We start from the raw sequence: 14,840 nt of genomic DNA, 5'->3' as shown, positions 1-14,840 counted from the left end.
TATTAACCTCCATACAAATAAAATGCAGTTATATGGTGTTACTACAGTTTGAATGCCCCACTGATGCTTTCAAAAGCAGCTGTTTGTGCCAGCAATTGTCTGTCTGTTGGCCAAGCAGGGCATAAAGAGAAAGAAGAAACTTAACCGTTATTATTATTATTATTATTATTATTATTATTATTATTAACTGTTATTATTACTATTATTATTATTATTATCCTTGTTGTTGTTACACAAATTGAATCTGTATGATATTATATCACATAAGTGATATTATGATCACAGTCAACTTTCACTTACCATTTTAAAATACGGTTTATGTGCTCTTTTTTCTGTAACTATTACTAATCAAGCCCTATATGTAAAAACTACTGCTCCCGCCATGCTTGTAATACGTAACAGGAAGTGCAATTTTTGTATAAATTCATTTCCGTATCCGTTTAACGTCCTTTCCTGTCTACGGCCTATCGGAAGATGGCGGTGCAAATCTCCAAGAAGAGGAAGGTTAGCATTGCATAAACTCGTTTTTTGTAAACAGACGTGCAGATTATAGTAAAATGGAGCCGGGTCGGTTAAGATAAAGTATCTTACGGTCCACTTTTATGTCATTGGCGCTTGTCCGTCTCCACCTCGTTGAGGATCATACCAGATGCTGTCGGCTATGTCTCATTTGGACAGTTAACATGGCTGAACCTAGCTAAGGGGCCGGGATGTGACTGACTACTTACACGTGTGTTGCATAAGCAGTTTTCGCAAACCGTATATTGTTGGCTATGAATTATTTTAGTAGTTGACATTTTAACGCATGTGCCGGGCTGCCAGCGGTTGTCTCGTTGATGCATCAGCTCCGTAGAGAAATGAACATGGAGCTACAGCGAGTTGCGGCTACACTCGGCTTTAAGGCATATTTAGGTGACGAGAGCACTTGTTTAGTTCGTTTCGCCAAATACATTGTGGGAGGAATCAGGGTTATTTAGGCTTCACTGAAACAAACCATTCATTGAGTGAAGACTGCTGATGATCCCCACTGAAATCTATTCTCTGAGACTTCCCAGCAGAAATGTGCTCAGGTTTGTAGGTCATGATCTGACCTGTGTAGCTCACCCCTACCTACTCCCTCAGTTTGTCTCAGATGGCATCTTCAAGGCCGAGCTGAACGAGTTCCTGACTCGTGAGCTTGCTGAGGATGGATACTCTGGGGTGGAGGTACGTGTGACACCAACCAGGACTGAAATCATCATCCTGGCTACAAGGTAATTATCATTTGCAGTTGATCCACAGCATTTTTTGTACATGTTATTATGGTTATAGCTTTGTTTGCTGTCCATTTAACTGTCTCCAGGACCCAGAATGTGCTGGGAGAGAAGGGCCGAAGGATCAGAGAGTTGACCGCTGTGGTCCAGAAGAGGTTTGGCTTCCCAGAGGGCAGCGTCGAGGTAAATGATTTGGGACTGGGATTGTATTATATATTTTATTGTATATTTGACTAATGTTCCTTGTGTGGTTCCGCTCACGTCAGCTGTACGCTGAGAAGGTTGCGACTCGTGGTCTGTGTGCCATTGCCCAGGCAGAGTCCTTGCGCTACAAGTTGCTGGGAGGCCTGGCTGTGCGTAGGTAAGCATGGAACACTGCAGCTAATTTATGGTGAATAACTTCAGGTGCCCTGGCTGTAGACTTTTCCCCTCATTTATGGAAGGTGCTGGGTTTTCTTAAGCTGCTGATTGAACTGCTGTTTTGGTTGCACTCATCACGACACACTTCGCACATTGTGTAACAACATGGGGTTATCATTACTTTAAAGGACAGAGCTAATTGACGGAGCTTTGTTTCCTATATAATTCTAGTTTATTAGCAGCTTTTAGTTTTTAAGTGAGAGAATTGAGCTCTGTTTTTTATTTCCTCATCAGACCATCAAATCTCCCCGCTAAACTGGAGTTGAAGCTTTAAATATTCCCTGCATGATTGTAATTTACATAACTATTACTTGGAGTATTAGAAATAACCAGACCAAGAAAGGGGAAATCATGAATCACAAGTGACTAAAGTTTAAAATAAAAAGTCCCTTCTGTCCACTGTGTCACTCAGTATGGGCCTGTATTGTGGGAGTAGGTTGACAGAGTGTGGGGGGGGGGGGAACAAAGGAAAAGACTGGTCCGGGTGTTCGAATTTGTTGTGTGTTGGCCCGAATGAACTTGGGACTTGTGTTCAGTAAAGGTTCTTTTCCCTTCGGTGAAGATAAGATGACGAGTCGGAATAGGACAGATCCTGCTTCTGTCGGTCACTGGTTCAGGTCCACGTTCTGTGGGTTTCTACCAGTTCTTCAGAGTGGGTCGTCCTCTTCATTTGAAGACACTGAGGCATTTGTCTGAGAAGGGTTAAGATGGTAGATGGTGCCTGTTTGGTGGTTCCGTTTCAAAAGAAATCACGGGAGACAAAAAGTCCATTTTAATTCTTGACACATTCCACCAAACATCAACATCAAATGGCTCTACACTTTTACAGGGCGTGCTATGGTGTTCTGAGGTTCATCATGGAGAGCGGCGCCAAAGGCTGTGAGGTCGTGGTGTCTGGTAAGCTGAGGGGTCAGAGAGCCAAGTCCATGAAGTTCGTCGACGGCCTGATGATCCACAGTGGAGACCCAGTCAACTATTACGTCGACACAGCGGTCCGCCACGTCCTGCTGAGGCAGGGTGAGTTCACCAGCAGCAACCTTAACATCGGCAAAACACGCACATTCTGACCCAAGTATCTGGAATTAGATGTTTTTATTCAGCAAAACTTGACCAGCACGTCTGTGTACATTGATTCTTTAAGTGGACTAAACTTTAATACACACATGCTCAAAAGATTTCAATGCAGCATTTACTATGATGTGAGTCCGTGGTTCCAAAAGGTATTTAAACAGTGGATAATGTGCCGCATTTTTCCTGATATAGACGGTTTCACCAGCTTCAGTAATGTTTCCATACTATGGAAGTATGTTCAGGCCATGAACCTGTACTCTGACCCAGCTAACTGCTGATGGGTCCTCCATAGGTGTGCTGGGCATCAAGGTTAAGATCATGCTGCCCTGGGACCCCACTGGTAAGATCGGACCCAAGAAGCCCCTCCCTGACCATGTCAGCATCGTGGAGCCAAAGGAGGAGATCCTTCCCACCACACCAATTTCTGAGCAGAAGGGCGCCAAGCCAGAGGTGCCAGTCATGCCCCAAGGAGCACCTGTACCCACTGCATAATCGGGTATGTCACCTGTGTTATGGTTATGTTAGGATGTAAACACAAACACTAGAGGGTTTTGGTTGCGTCCCTTCAGTGATGATACGATGACGAGTCGGAACAAAGCCGTCTTGTTCTGGGGGTTGCTGGTTCAGCTCTACGTTCTGTGGTTCTGTTCCAGTTCCTCAGTTCAGGGTCTTTTTCTCTTGAAGACATAGAGGCATTTGTCTGAGAAGGGCTTGAAGTGTAAAGATCTCACCAGACAGCAATTCATTGCAGCAAAAACCTAGCTGGCTAGTTATTTTAGCCCCTAATAACTGGGATTATGTAAAGGGTGCATTCACGTGACCAATTTCATCAATAATCATGCCAAATGGTGACGACATACAAGAGACATGGTTCAGTTGTACTTTAAAATGTTTAAACGTTGTGCTTTAAGTTACGTGATGGGTTCAGATCACATATTTGTTCAATACAAGTAAAAACTGCAACTTCTATCTCAAACAGCAGTTAAAACTTGAGACTGATTAAGATGATCACACAACAAACGGGTTTTGAAAGAACTTATATTTAGCCTCATTTCCTTGTACATCCCAGTGTTGGAGGCACCCATGAAAGTCACTTCTATTTAATGTTTCCAGCACCAACGCTTGTTCAAATGTAGCAGAATTTAACCTGCAGTCCTGTGGACTACAACATAAAACACACACTTCCTTCTAAAGTGCATCTTTTCTGTTCACAGGTCTTGATTCATCACCAGCTGGCAACAAGACCTTCTGTTTTTTGTGTACAAAAACAATAAAATCTGGAAAATGCCCAAGCGCTGTTAACTTTGTCTCCATCACCTTCAGTAAATAAAAGGTAACGTGGTTGGATGCCAAGAGTGACGAGAATGACTCAAAGTAGCCATGAAGTGGTGCTGGTGGGGCTGAGCTGGAGAGCAGCTTCATGTTTTAGCACCATCAGGTTTTTGAGGGGACCGTACAACAGATCTGGCTGTCGTGGCAACCAAAGCATTATTTCGGCTTCCTCGGGGCAAGATTGTCCACCACTGGTTTGTGCACCAAAGATGGGAACAAGTGGAGTCTCTGGATAATTGATGGCACTTTTATTGGGGGTGTTGGTTCCCTGCAGAGCCTTAAATCCAGACTCAAGTAGTTTTCAATGTTAAATTCTCAAATACATTGAGTCAGTCTAGACCCGATATTCAGGTTATTTTTAATTATGAAAATGTTGAATATTTGTTAAAATAAACGACCTTTCAGTTTACACGTGCAAATGATCCAAGGTTGTGCTGCATTTAATTTAAAATAAGCCCCACTTGTGCACGAATGGTGGTTTTGGAGTCTGCGCGCGTCAGGGTGACGTCACGACTAGATCCGGCTTCGGCCACGCCCCCTCACCTGGACGAGGCTCGCCGCCACAACAAGTTGAGATGAGTCTGCCGGGCTACAAAACGTCGGAAAAGATCTCGGTCCACTCGGCTCCAGTAAGCAGAAAGACACCTTATCACCATAATTTGAGCCATCAAGCAGTAACCAGGGCGAAGTTAGCAAGGTTGCTACCTGAGTGAACAGGTGGATGCGGCGTTGACGAGCTAACACTAGCAACTTCAGTCACTGTCTCAAGTAATTAAACTACCAAAGTGTGTTTACGCATAGCAAGGCTTTACACGTTTATTTAACCTTTTTTTTATTTTTAAAATGCAGGTTTATGTTGAGTGTCTACAGCTGATAACGGTGTAAATATCTGGTTTAGTATACAAAACTAGTTATATAGAAGATAATGGAAACTTGGTAGATTTGCCTGTCCAGTCCAGTATGCTCCTTACATGAAAACTATTTAATTTAAGGAAGGCAAAGCAGAATCCAATATGTAGAATCCTAATTTTAAAGACAATAAAGTGCTTGGTGTTACTCATTTAACCAATAGATGAAATTTGGGGGGTTTTTTAGTCACACGACATAGCGTAATTTTGCCCCTTTCAGCTCTCGCTGGTGGTGCAGTTAAATGTTGGGGGTCATTTCTACACCACCTCCCTGGGCACGCTCAGGAAATACCCTGACTCCAAAATGGCTGAGCTCTTCAGGGGACAATCCAAACTACCCACGGATGCAGAGGGACGATACTTCATCGACCGCGATGGCCGACAATTTGGGGCCATCCTGGAGTTCCTGAGGTCAGACCTGCTGCCCACAGAGGACATCCGGGAGGTAGGTTCTCCACGTGGAAATGTTTATCACAGGCCTACACCAATGGACATGTTTGTGGCGGTGTGTAGGTCCACGCAGAGGCGGTGTACTACAACATCAGGCCACTGATCAAGCATTTGGAAGAGACCCCTCAGCTGTTTGGAGAGCTGGTGGGACGACAACAGTTCCTGTCAAGGCTGCCACATTACAGAGAAAACATCGAGGTCAGATAGATGGACCGTGGTTTTATTCACGTTCAATGGTTATTGGTTCCAAACACAACATGCATCATGTTGGCTGTCAAAGCTTTTAGATCACCATTTCATTCCAGGTCCTGATCCGTATTGCCAGAGCTGAGGCCGTGGCTGCGCGCCAGTCCACCATCATGATCTGTGTGCTGCGAACAGAGGAAGATTTGAATGTCCACGAGAACGCCATCAGCAGCCTGGAAGCAGATAAGGAGTCTGTGGTGACCTTTGGGCCCTGGAAGGCCAGTCCGTCAGTCCAAGACCTGCTGGACTGCATAAAGATGGACATAGAGAAGCAGGGTTACACGTTGAGCATCAGATCTCACACCACAGAGAAAAGCTTCTTGTCCCGGAGCTACGACTTTTTCTACAAAGTCATTTTCACGTGGTGGTGAGGTCGTGGTCGCTTTTCTCGGCTCACGATTTTATAATGATTCGTATAGAACGAAGGGAGGTTAAAGCACTTTCTTGTATGAGATGATTTCATGGTCACAAATAAATCATGAAATTTGATACCATTGATATGATACCATTAAATGTGAGTAATCATGGCGACTAAATAATTATTATTAGTAAAGAGGCCAAGACCTCTGGGATCATGCAACAGCGAGAAAAATTATCTCAAAACTCAGCTCGGGATCTATTTGCATTTACTGAGTGATGGAAACAAAGGAGCCTTTTAGTTCCAGATCTCACATGATCACACATATTTACTCCTGCTGTTGCACCTTTCACCTGGTTTTTCAGTTTTTTTATTGTAGAAATGAAAGCATCGTGTATATCTTTAGACCTTTAACTGAATATATGGCTGGTTTTTCTGCACTTTACCTATCTGTTGTGCAGGTTAGTGATTTTATAAACCATATTTGATATCTTTATAAACTGTAATATATTGTGGAAAGGTGGTTACAGTTAGAAAAGCAGAGCACCGAGGGTCCATGCTCGTGACAGAAGGAAGCAGGTGGTGAAAAATGGTGTCAACGGAGACCAGAGCAGCAAGTTCAGCATTATTTTGCACCGTTGTACCACGCATCTTCCTGTCTAATGAGCGGAGGAAAAACAACTATAAGCAGTGATGCGCACAGAGTGTTGCAGAACAATCCTTCAGATGAGGCGTCCTGCAATTTATCCAGCATGATCGAGTGGAAAAAAATAATTCTGACTGTGATCCCTGCCGAACAATGTGCAATAACCTCTAAAAGAGGATTCTCTACCACTTTCAAATTCATTAACGTATAAATCTCACCGCAAGATATCAACGCACTTCCTTTAAAAACCCCCCATGGACAAGAGTTGCTCAATGGTGAATTCCGACCTTTGCCCACGTTCTGATGCATAAAAAGGTCACCTTGGAAACACCTTTGATCGCAATGAAAACATGAAATGGCAAACTTTTTTAGTCATATTGGTCTTCTCATCAGTATGTCGAAACAAATGATTGTCGCATATATCTAGATTCAGCATATTTGGTTGTTTTAACTACCTTGTATGTATTTAGGACATCAAGGAAAGATTCATTCTTTCAGCAAAATTGTCTCATTCTTAATAATTAGCAGTTGAATCTAATCATAAGAAATTAATTCCACACCTCAGTTATAATTAGTCAGTTTAGCCTTTCGATTCTGCTGCACTCGTTAAAATATAAATGTGTCTCTTGAGGATCCATAGCAGCATTTAAAAATGTATTTTAAGCACATCTTAACAGCTGCTGAAGCTGTGGGTCCAAATGTTGATTGAACAGCTCTGTCCACTCATACAAGCGTCTGATTTCTTATTTTCCCTCAACAGAATTATAGTGGAACATAAAAGAAAAGGCTACAGTCGTGTCACCCATTTATTAAATAGTTAAACGTAACTATTCCTGTATACTCATAAGATTGTTCTTAGGTCTCAGATCTCACAGGAAATGGCGTAAGCTGTGCACAGAGGGAGAAAAAGCCAGCCGACCGATGAGCTGCTACAGAAGAAACCACAATGGGCGTTAAATCCTGGCTGGCTGCTCTACTGATCTGTTTGACATCAGGTATGCTTTATTCTTCACTATAAAAAGAGGCTATTTCACCTTTCTGGTTTGATTAGAACTTTCCCTAACAGTGGCTGACGATACTTTTGGTGAAAGAAGCACTGTTTGAATTTACCCTTTAGTCCAACAGTGAAGAGAGTGGTGGTTTGGAGCCGTTTGGGAGCCACGACTAACTGACCGACTTTACGTTTTAGGTGTTAAAAGTAACGGAGATGCAGTGTTTGTGTACGGCAGGATTGGAGGAAACTTGCTCCTTCCCTGCGGCGACCTGCTTCTTCCAGACTGCTCTGCTGTCTCCTGGACCTTCTTCACAAATGGTGGCTCGTGGTTGCCTGTGCAGCTCGATCGAGCAGGGCCTGAATCCCAGCAGACCAACCGCATTTCCTTCACATCGAACTGCTCCGTCAGCCTCCGAGACCTCCGGGAGGAAGATGCCGCGTCTTACTCCTGCGCCATCAACGGACGCAACATCATCACATTTTACGTGTCCCTCCTCACCATCTCGTCGCCGTCCACCATCACAAGCCTGCAGCCAGGAGGAAACCTCAGTCTCAGCTGCATCCTCTTCACCTACTATAATGCTGGAAACTGCAGGTCCCTCTCCATGTTCAACCTCAGCTGGGTGTCTGGAGATGGAACAACACTGCCCAGTGACAACAGGTTCGCCGTTACCCCCCACCACACACACACACACACACACACTCAGAGCATCACTGCCATTACTGCTCCTACCACCATCACTACTTCTATTACTAATATGATGGATGGATGGATGGATGGATGGATGGATGGATGGATGGATGGATGAGTTGGTTGGTTGGTTAGGGTTAGTTGGTTGATTGATTGATTGACTAATTGATTGATTGCCTCAGTTGTATTATTCAGCTCTAAACATTTCTGAAGGTATCACAAAGCTTTATCCCTGTCCTTGTGCAGGTTGAGGCTGATTAGAAACACTCGTTGCAACATCACCCTGGTAACAAACCTGGAGACTGCGGACAACAACAGGAAGTGGAGGTGTCAAGTGACTACCAGAGAAGAGACTGCCGCGGTGTTTCTAGACTTCAGGTCTACTTTTCTGTTTGAAAGTTCTTTATTTGGCAAGAGTTTAATTTTTTCGGCTCTCCCCAAGTGTCCTTTTCAACTGCCCATGGCTCGCATTCTGCTGTGTGTGGTTGTGACCATCGTCCTGGTCACAGTGGGAGTGTTTACATGGAGGAAGGAGAAGAACATAGTCAGAACCTCTGCAGCAGACCACCTCCAGACAGTAACTACTTCTGTGGGGCTTTGAAGTATTTCTAAACTGATGTAACATAAAAGAAAACTTTTTTCAATCTACCTGAACGAAAATGTATCTTGCAGAGTAATTGAAAACAAAGCAATAACAAAAATGATGATTTTTTATTCTGATTATTAGTGGTGACAGTAAATGTATGATAATAATGATAAATCTTATTTGACTGTGAAATCAACTCAGTGGTTTGGGGTCATCAGGACTATTGTGCTGCAGTTAACAATGTGAATTAATGCTTTATTTTGTGTGAGCCCAACATGTCCAATAACATACACATATATGGTACTGACTTTGCTAACCTTTTTGTATTTTTGTTTAAGCCATCTTCATTTAATAAAGTTTGAATTGTGGAGGGGAAAAAAATCATTCTAGAACAGTGGTAAACTGGTATTATTGCGGTCAGCTGAACCGTATCTTACCCGGATTGGCTGATATGTAGCTGTATGTTATTTTTTGATCTGCTGAGGAGTTGGAGGAGGTTGGCCCTATGTCATATACCAATATTGGTGTTACATAATACATCTTCATGTGTGGGAATTACCATTTGTGGCGAGTAAGTGTGAAAAACTTAAAATGTATGTGTTACAATTGAGGGCTTCGCAGAGCAAACTGAAAATCTTTTCCTTTAAAAAAAATTGCTAAACACTCATTGAGGACACCGGACGGACATTTAACCTCTCTACCAGATCTACCAGTTTTGGAGGAGCCGTCTGCACCTGGGTCAGAGTCTATCTTTATAGTTGAATGGTGTTATGTTCCTATCTCTATACAGAGAACTGCACTTTACTTACTAACTTTAATTGCCTTGCTATGAATGCTTGCAGTTTTTCAGTATAATATTCTAAATCTAAAGGTATCTCTTCATCTATAGAGGCATTATATTGACTCACCAAATCTAGGCCCATGTTTTTAAAATTGCTTGATATTATTATTTATTATAAATCTATATTTAGAGGTTATAAAACCATATTGAAAGAGGATCGCAAAAAGAAATGCAGTTACGAAGAACACACACTGAACGACAGCCTCAAATTACACAAAGTGACAAAATAATTTCATAATTTTAATTAATATGCCATCAAAAACTCCATGGCAGTTTCCTGATTAGGGTTTAGTTTAGGAGCACGAGTTACTTGGTCTGACAACCACAGTGCTGTTGGTGAACATGGTTTTGTAGAAGCCATTCAAGAACATGTTCTTCAGTTTGTGGAGGAAGTGGACATATCTCACTCCTGGTCCGTAGCTGCAGAACACATGAGACACCTGCAAGCAAACACAGAGAATGAGAGAAATTACAGAGTGCAGGAAGACTTCTGATGTGAGAGGAGGTGGGTAGAAGACTCACCTCCTTCCAGGCACGCGAGTAGCGTGAACGGTCCTCAGTGGGGCTGGTGGTGTACTCTGAGATCACTGTGCTTTTGTCTGCACCAAGTAATTTAACTTGCAGCTGGTAGATGGAATCATGTAGCTGACTCTCCTCATACCTGACAGAAATATTTGTTTTTGGTTGGTTTGGTTTCGCCAAGCTTTAAGTCAGACTCAAAATCTGGGTTTGATGCTGTGAATTGACTGTAAACAGACATTCATGTTGAAAAAAATCTACCACTGTGGCTTCAAATCTTGCAAATTTCCTTCCTGGCGACATGAACGACCCATTGTCAGTTGCTCAACTTACTGAAACGCCTAACTGCTGTTATTGTTGCCAAAGGTGGAACAACTGGTTATTAAGTCTATTCAGCAATTGTTTTTGGGTGCTGAAGCTTTGAAATAACCCTTCGGCTTCAATGGCTAGAATGATTTTTTTTTTTTTTTTCCTCCAAATGGTGCATTTTATGTTCACTTACAGTTTCTATAGTAAAGTAACACATTAAAATTACAAAGAGAAGAAATTCATAAGGAGGCCAATAGCTTAGAGTATATAAAGAATGTGCTCATTGATTTACCAGTCTTGGATATGTATCTCAGGCTGGAAATTATCCAGCAGTTCCTCCCACAATCCCTCTGCCTTCAGATCCACGAGTTGCTCCAAAGAAAACCAGCTGGGAGGAAAGCACAGTCACTAGACTGATCAAATTACATCCCCCAAAACCACTACCATGATTTATTTAATGGGAGGTATACAAGTATAGTTATTATGTTACTACCTACCTGTACTGAGGCAACTGACAGACCACGGCACCTGCTGGGATACCACTTCTATCATAGGGGAGGACCTCTGTGTTTGTGGTCCAACCGCTGAAATCCTCTGAAATCAAGGCAGACACGTGCACAAAATCATTAGCATACATCCTGCTTTTTTTTTTTCAGTTTAAAAAAGAATGATTTGTCCTTCTCCTCACCATCGGGCTGGAACCGTGGTGGTCCAAAATCGGGCTCATCAGGTAAATCCGGCTCAGGTAGAGGAATGTCTTTGCTCAAACCTTAGGAAAACAAAGGCAGAGGTAATTTACACTGATCGATCGATCGATCTATCTATCTTTGTATTTTTGTAGCTATATGGATTTAATAAAGCTTGAATTCTGGGGGAAAAAAAACTCCCTATCGAACACGGAAGTAGGACGTTATTCCATATGCCGCTGGAGAAATATAAGTACTTAAGTACAATACTTGATGAGTACTGTATAAACAATTTTGTGATTCATTAAAGCAATATTTGGCAATAGTAATAGACCACTTTCCTGAGGGCAGAAGAGCGAAAATTATCTATACATTATCAACTATCTATAGGTTCATTAAAAGTTATAGCACACCTCTTCTGCTCGCAGGCTTTAATAGGCTATTTAAAAAGAAAATAGGCTTGAGGTACCGAAAGGTGAAGGATTCCGTAGGAGATTTCTCCCAAACGGTTTGGCTTCATACACGGATTTCCAGTCCAGTCCGTCGGGCATTGGTGCACCCAGCAGTCCCCATTCTGATCCACATCTGTTCTTCCATTCCGCGTCCGACATGGTGCCGCAGATCCCAGCAAACACACTGATTAGATACAGCAAGCCCGTCAGGATTACGATTTAACTTTGTGTGGTCACCACACCCCGATCCAACTATGTTGCAACTACGGTAACCGGAAATCTTTAAACACGTCCCGTGTAGGAGATTTTTTGTTTGTTTAGCTACAAACTTCCCTTTGAGTCCTGCAGTTGTTTTCCATTTTATTTTTAAGGTACCAATCTAACTTAATAATATGTCAGTACTGGCGTCACCAGTTGACTCCTGCGGAAAGGAGCTGCATTGTTTTAGGCATGAAGAACATGCAAAAATTATTCAATAAAATCAGATTCACTGTTGAAGTAAGTGTCTTTCATTTATTTATTTATTTATTCAACTTTAAGTTACCTTCTTTTTAAATAATATAGATTCTGGTGCCTGGAAGTCAGCTGGGGACTGAAAAGACCTTCGGCCAATCAAAGGGATCCTAACAGAGCCAACGTGTAATATGCTGTTCTGTGATTGGTCCAGCAGCGATAGGGGCGTATCCTGTGTGCAGGAGGCTGAAAAAACTGGTTGATCCATTCCTTACAATATGTTGGAGTCGTGATAGCACGTATTTGAAGGTATTATAATTTGCGAATTTTAAAAAATGTCATCAACAAAAAAATCTGTTAAACAACTCTCACTTCTCTACGTCATATAAAAAATACCTTCCTCTTGTGGTCATTTTATTTATAACATCATAGGTTTGGAACAAGAGAACGTAAATTTGGACTGCTTGAGAATTTTCTTCATTTATATTGAGGAAGGTTTGGCACAAAAACTTACTTCTATCTGGGGTGATTTGTTCCTTAATTCTTTGAAATGGGGCATACATTTTTTTTAACGTAAACCTTGAAACATTTGAATATGAATATTTAACAAAAACATACCATTATGTGAGGCAAAAAAGTATGTTCGGACTAATTGATAGTCATCCTCATGTTTTTTGTTGTTTATTTTCTAAAAATGCAACATGACCATGGGTTCAATTTCCTTAAAGGTGCTAGAGATGCAGGGACTCTGACACTCATGACACTCTGTATATTCTCCTACTCTTCCCTACCATAAAGGCATTCTACACGCTACCATTCTATACTGACTAGCAACACTCACTACTGTGCAGTCACTCATCTCCTTCACCTGACCTCATCTATAGAGGATGTAGACAATGTGTGTTCCTACCTCTGCATGTTCCTGTATTCTTCACCAAGCCATTTACATCATTTTTGTGAGGTCTACTACCATCTGATTCCTGACCTTGTGTCCTGGATACCAGTCATAGTTAGCCAGTGCCGGCTCAAAAATTACACAATAAAAGTATTTAATAGTATTTCTGGTATTCCGTAGTTGCAACATAGTTGCGACAACAGGTTCGCTGTTACCCCCCACCACACACACACACACACACACACACACACACACTCAGAGCATCACTGCCATTACTGCTCCTACCACCATCACTACTTCTATTACTAATATGATGGATGGATGGATGGATGGATGGATGGATGGATGGATGGATGGATGGATGAGTTGGTTGGTTGGTTAGGGTTAGTTGGTTGATTGATTGCCTCAGTTGTATTATTCAGCTCTAAACATTTCTGAAGGTATCACAAAGCTTTATCCCTGTCCTTGTGCAGGTTGAGGCTGATTAGAAACACTCGTTGCAACATCACCCTGGTAACAAACCTGGAGACTGCGGACAACAACAGGAAGTGGAGGTGTCAAGTGACTACCAGAGAAGAGACTGCCGCGGTGTTTCTAGACTTCAGGTCTACTTTTCTGTTTGAAAGTTCTTTATTTGGCAAGAGTTTAATTTTTTCGGCTCTCCCCAAGTGTCCTTTTCAACTGCCCATGGCTCGCATTCTGCTGTGTGTGGTTGTGACCATCGTCCTGGTCACAGTGGGAGTGTTTACATGGAGGAAGGAGAAGAACAGAGTCAGAACCTCTGCAGCAGACCACCTCCAGACAGTTACTACTTCTGTGGGGCTTTGAAGTATTTCTAAACTGATGTAACATAAAAGAAAACTTTTTTTAATCTACCTGAACGAAAATGTATCTTGCAGAGTAATTGAAAACAAAGCAATAACAAAAATGATGAACTTTTATTCTGATTATTAGTGGTGACAGTAAATGTGTGTAAAAGGATTTTAATATGATAATAATGATAAATCTTATTTGACTGTGAAATCAACTCAGAATGGTTTGGGGTCATCAGGACTATTGTGCTGCAGTTAACAATGTGAATTAATGCTTTATTTTGTGTGAGCCCAACATGTCCAATAACATACACATATATGGTACTGACTTTGCTAACCTTTTTGTATTTTTGTTTAAACCATCTTCATTTAATAAAGTTTGAATTATGGAGGGGAAAAAATCATTCTAGAACAGTGGTAAACTAGTAGGTCGTGGACCCCCTCCCGAATTAGGAAAAGGCAATCCCGTCGTGCGTGACTCCTCTCCGGTAACATTATTGCGGTCAGCTGAACCGTATCTTACCCGGATTGGCTGATATGTAGCTGTATGTTATTTTTTGATCTGCTGAGGAGTTGGAGGAGGTTGGCCCTATGTCATATACCAATATTGGTGTTACATAATACATCTTCATGTGTGGGAATTACCATTTGTGGCGAGTAAGTGTGAAAAACTTAAAATGTATGTGTTACAATTGAGGGCTTCGCAGAGCAAACTGAAAATCTTTTCCTTTAAAAAAAATTGCTAAACACTCATTGAGGACACCGGACGGACATTTAACCTCTCTACCAGATCTACCAGTTTTGGAGGAGCCGTATGCACCTGGGTCAGAGTCTATCTTTATAGTTGAATGGTGTTATGTTCCTATCTCTATACAGAGAACTGCATTTTACTTACTAACTTTAATTGCCTTGCTATGA

At 41.9% G+C, this 14,840-nt stretch overlaps 4 protein-coding genes and 2 non-coding genes across 7 annotated transcripts; 5 read left to right on the top strand and 1 right to left on the bottom strand.

Moving 5' to 3' along the window:
- Positions 1-391: 391 nt before the first annotated feature.
- Positions 392-4,036, top strand: rps3 (ribosomal protein S3). The gene is made up of 7 exons (XM_003968218.3): positions 392-504; positions 1,123-1,253; positions 1,343-1,436; positions 1,520-1,614; positions 2,503-2,690; positions 3,037-3,240; positions 3,959-4,036. Exons 1-6 carry the CDS (start codon positions 475-477, stop codon positions 3,234-3,236), a joined length of 738 nt encoding a protein of 245 aa, XP_003968267.1. The 5' UTR covers positions 392-474; the 3' UTR covers positions 3,237-3,240; positions 3,959-4,036.
- On the top strand, positions 2,225-2,374 carry LOC115251603 (small nucleolar RNA SNORD15). Its single transcript, XR_003890146.1, has one exon. It is a non-coding gene; the product is annotated as a small nucleolar RNA SNORD15 (small nucleolar RNA).
- On the top strand, positions 3,308-3,453 carry LOC115251602 (small nucleolar RNA SNORD15). The gene has a single exon (XR_003890145.1). It is a non-coding gene; the product is annotated as a small nucleolar RNA SNORD15 (small nucleolar RNA).
- A 516-nt stretch (positions 4,037-4,552) lies between the features above and the next one.
- Positions 4,553-6,203, top strand: kctd14 (potassium channel tetramerization domain containing 14). Of its 2 annotated transcripts, none has more exons than XM_003968233.3 (4): positions 4,553-4,705; positions 5,205-5,429; positions 5,498-5,632; positions 5,740-6,203. In XM_003968233.3, the coding sequence occupies exons 1-4, from the start codon at positions 4,652-4,654 to the stop codon at positions 6,049-6,051; spliced, it is 726 nt and encodes a 241-aa protein (XP_003968282.2). In that variant the 5' UTR covers positions 4,553-4,651; the 3' UTR covers positions 6,052-6,203. The 2 variants fall into 2 exon arrangements, with proteins under 2 accessions (XP_003968282.2, XP_011606499.2); XM_011608197.2 differs by lacking the exon at positions 4,553-4,705 and adding an exon at positions 4,706-4,844.
- Positions 6,204-6,322: 119 nt separating this feature from the next.
- On the top strand, positions 6,323-14,155 carry LOC105417027 (uncharacterized). The gene is made up of 5 exons (XM_029844127.1): positions 6,323-7,679; positions 7,874-8,339; positions 8,616-8,946; positions 13,291-13,313; positions 13,584-14,155. Exons 1-5 carry the CDS (start codon positions 7,631-7,633, stop codon positions 13,936-13,938), a joined length of 1,224 nt encoding a protein of 407 aa, XP_029699987.1. The 5' UTR covers positions 6,323-7,630; the 3' UTR covers positions 13,939-14,155.
- Positions 10,006-12,188, bottom strand: LOC101061647 (F-box only protein 50-like). Its single transcript, XM_003968234.3, has 6 exons — positions 11,780-12,188; positions 11,313-11,393; positions 11,122-11,218; positions 10,917-11,012; positions 10,319-10,457; positions 10,006-10,236 (listed from the first exon to the last, which is right to left on the bottom strand). The coding sequence occupies exons 1-6, from the start codon at positions 11,919-11,921 to the stop codon at positions 10,090-10,092; spliced, it is 702 nt and encodes a 233-aa protein (XP_003968283.1). The 5' UTR covers positions 11,922-12,188; the 3' UTR covers positions 10,006-10,089.
- Positions 14,156-14,840: the final 685 nt, after the last annotated feature.

The sequence above is a fragment of the Takifugu rubripes genome, chromosome 11 (assembly GCF_901000725.2).
Source record: "Takifugu rubripes chromosome 11, fTakRub1.2, whole genome shotgun sequence".
In the NCBI taxonomy this organism is placed as follows: Eukaryota; Metazoa; Chordata; class Actinopteri; order Tetraodontiformes; family Tetraodontidae; genus Takifugu; species Takifugu rubripes.
The sequence above is the reverse complement of the archived record's forward strand: the minus strand, read 5'-3'. Positions and strand labels throughout refer to the sequence as shown.

Bases quoted from the DNA above. Each gene is read 5' to 3' on its own strand.
- LOC105417027 (XM_029844127.1), top strand. From the start codon at position 7,631: ATGGGCGTTAAATCCTGGCTGGCTGCTCTACTGATCTGTTTGACATCA. The intron at 7,680-7,873 runs GTATGCTTTATT...TTTACGTTTTAG, and splicing joins ACTGATCTGTTTGACATCAG to GTGTTAAAAGTAACGGAGAT. The intron at 8,947-13,290 runs GTAACTACTTCT...GGTATTCCGTAG, and splicing joins CAGCAGACCACCTCCAGACA to TTGCAACATAGTTGCGACAA.
- rps3 (XM_003968218.3), top strand. From the start codon at position 475: ATGGCGGTGCAAATCTCCAAGAAGAGGAAG. The intron at 505-1,122 runs GTTAGCATTGCA...CTACTCCCTCAG, and splicing joins AAATCTCCAAGAAGAGGAAG to TTTGTCTCAGATGGCATCTT. The intron at 2,691-3,036 runs GTGAGTTCACCA...GGTCCTCCATAG, and splicing joins CCACGTCCTGCTGAGGCAGG to GTGTGCTGGGCATCAAGGTT.
- LOC101061647 (XM_003968234.3), bottom strand. From the start codon at position 11,921: ATGTCGGACGCGGAATGGAAGAACAGATGTGGATCAGAATGGGGACTG. The intron at 11,394-11,779 runs GTACCTCAAGCC...TGTTTTCCTAAG, and splicing joins ACGGAATCCTTCACCTTTCG to GTTTGAGCAAAGACATTCCT. The intron at 10,237-10,318 runs GTGAGTCTTCTA...GTTTGCTTGCAG, and splicing joins ACTCGCGTGCCTGGAAGGAG to GTGTCTCATGTGTTCTGCAG.
- kctd14 (XM_003968233.3), top strand. From the start codon at position 4,652: ATGAGTCTGCCGGGCTACAAAACGTCGGAAAAGATCTCGGTCCACTCG. The intron at 5,430-5,497 runs GTAGGTTCTCCA...GGCGGTGTGTAG, and splicing joins CCACAGAGGACATCCGGGAG to GTCCACGCAGAGGCGGTGTA. The intron at 5,633-5,739 runs GTCAGATAGATG...ATTTCATTCCAG, and splicing joins ATTACAGAGAAAACATCGAG to GTCCTGATCCGTATTGCCAG.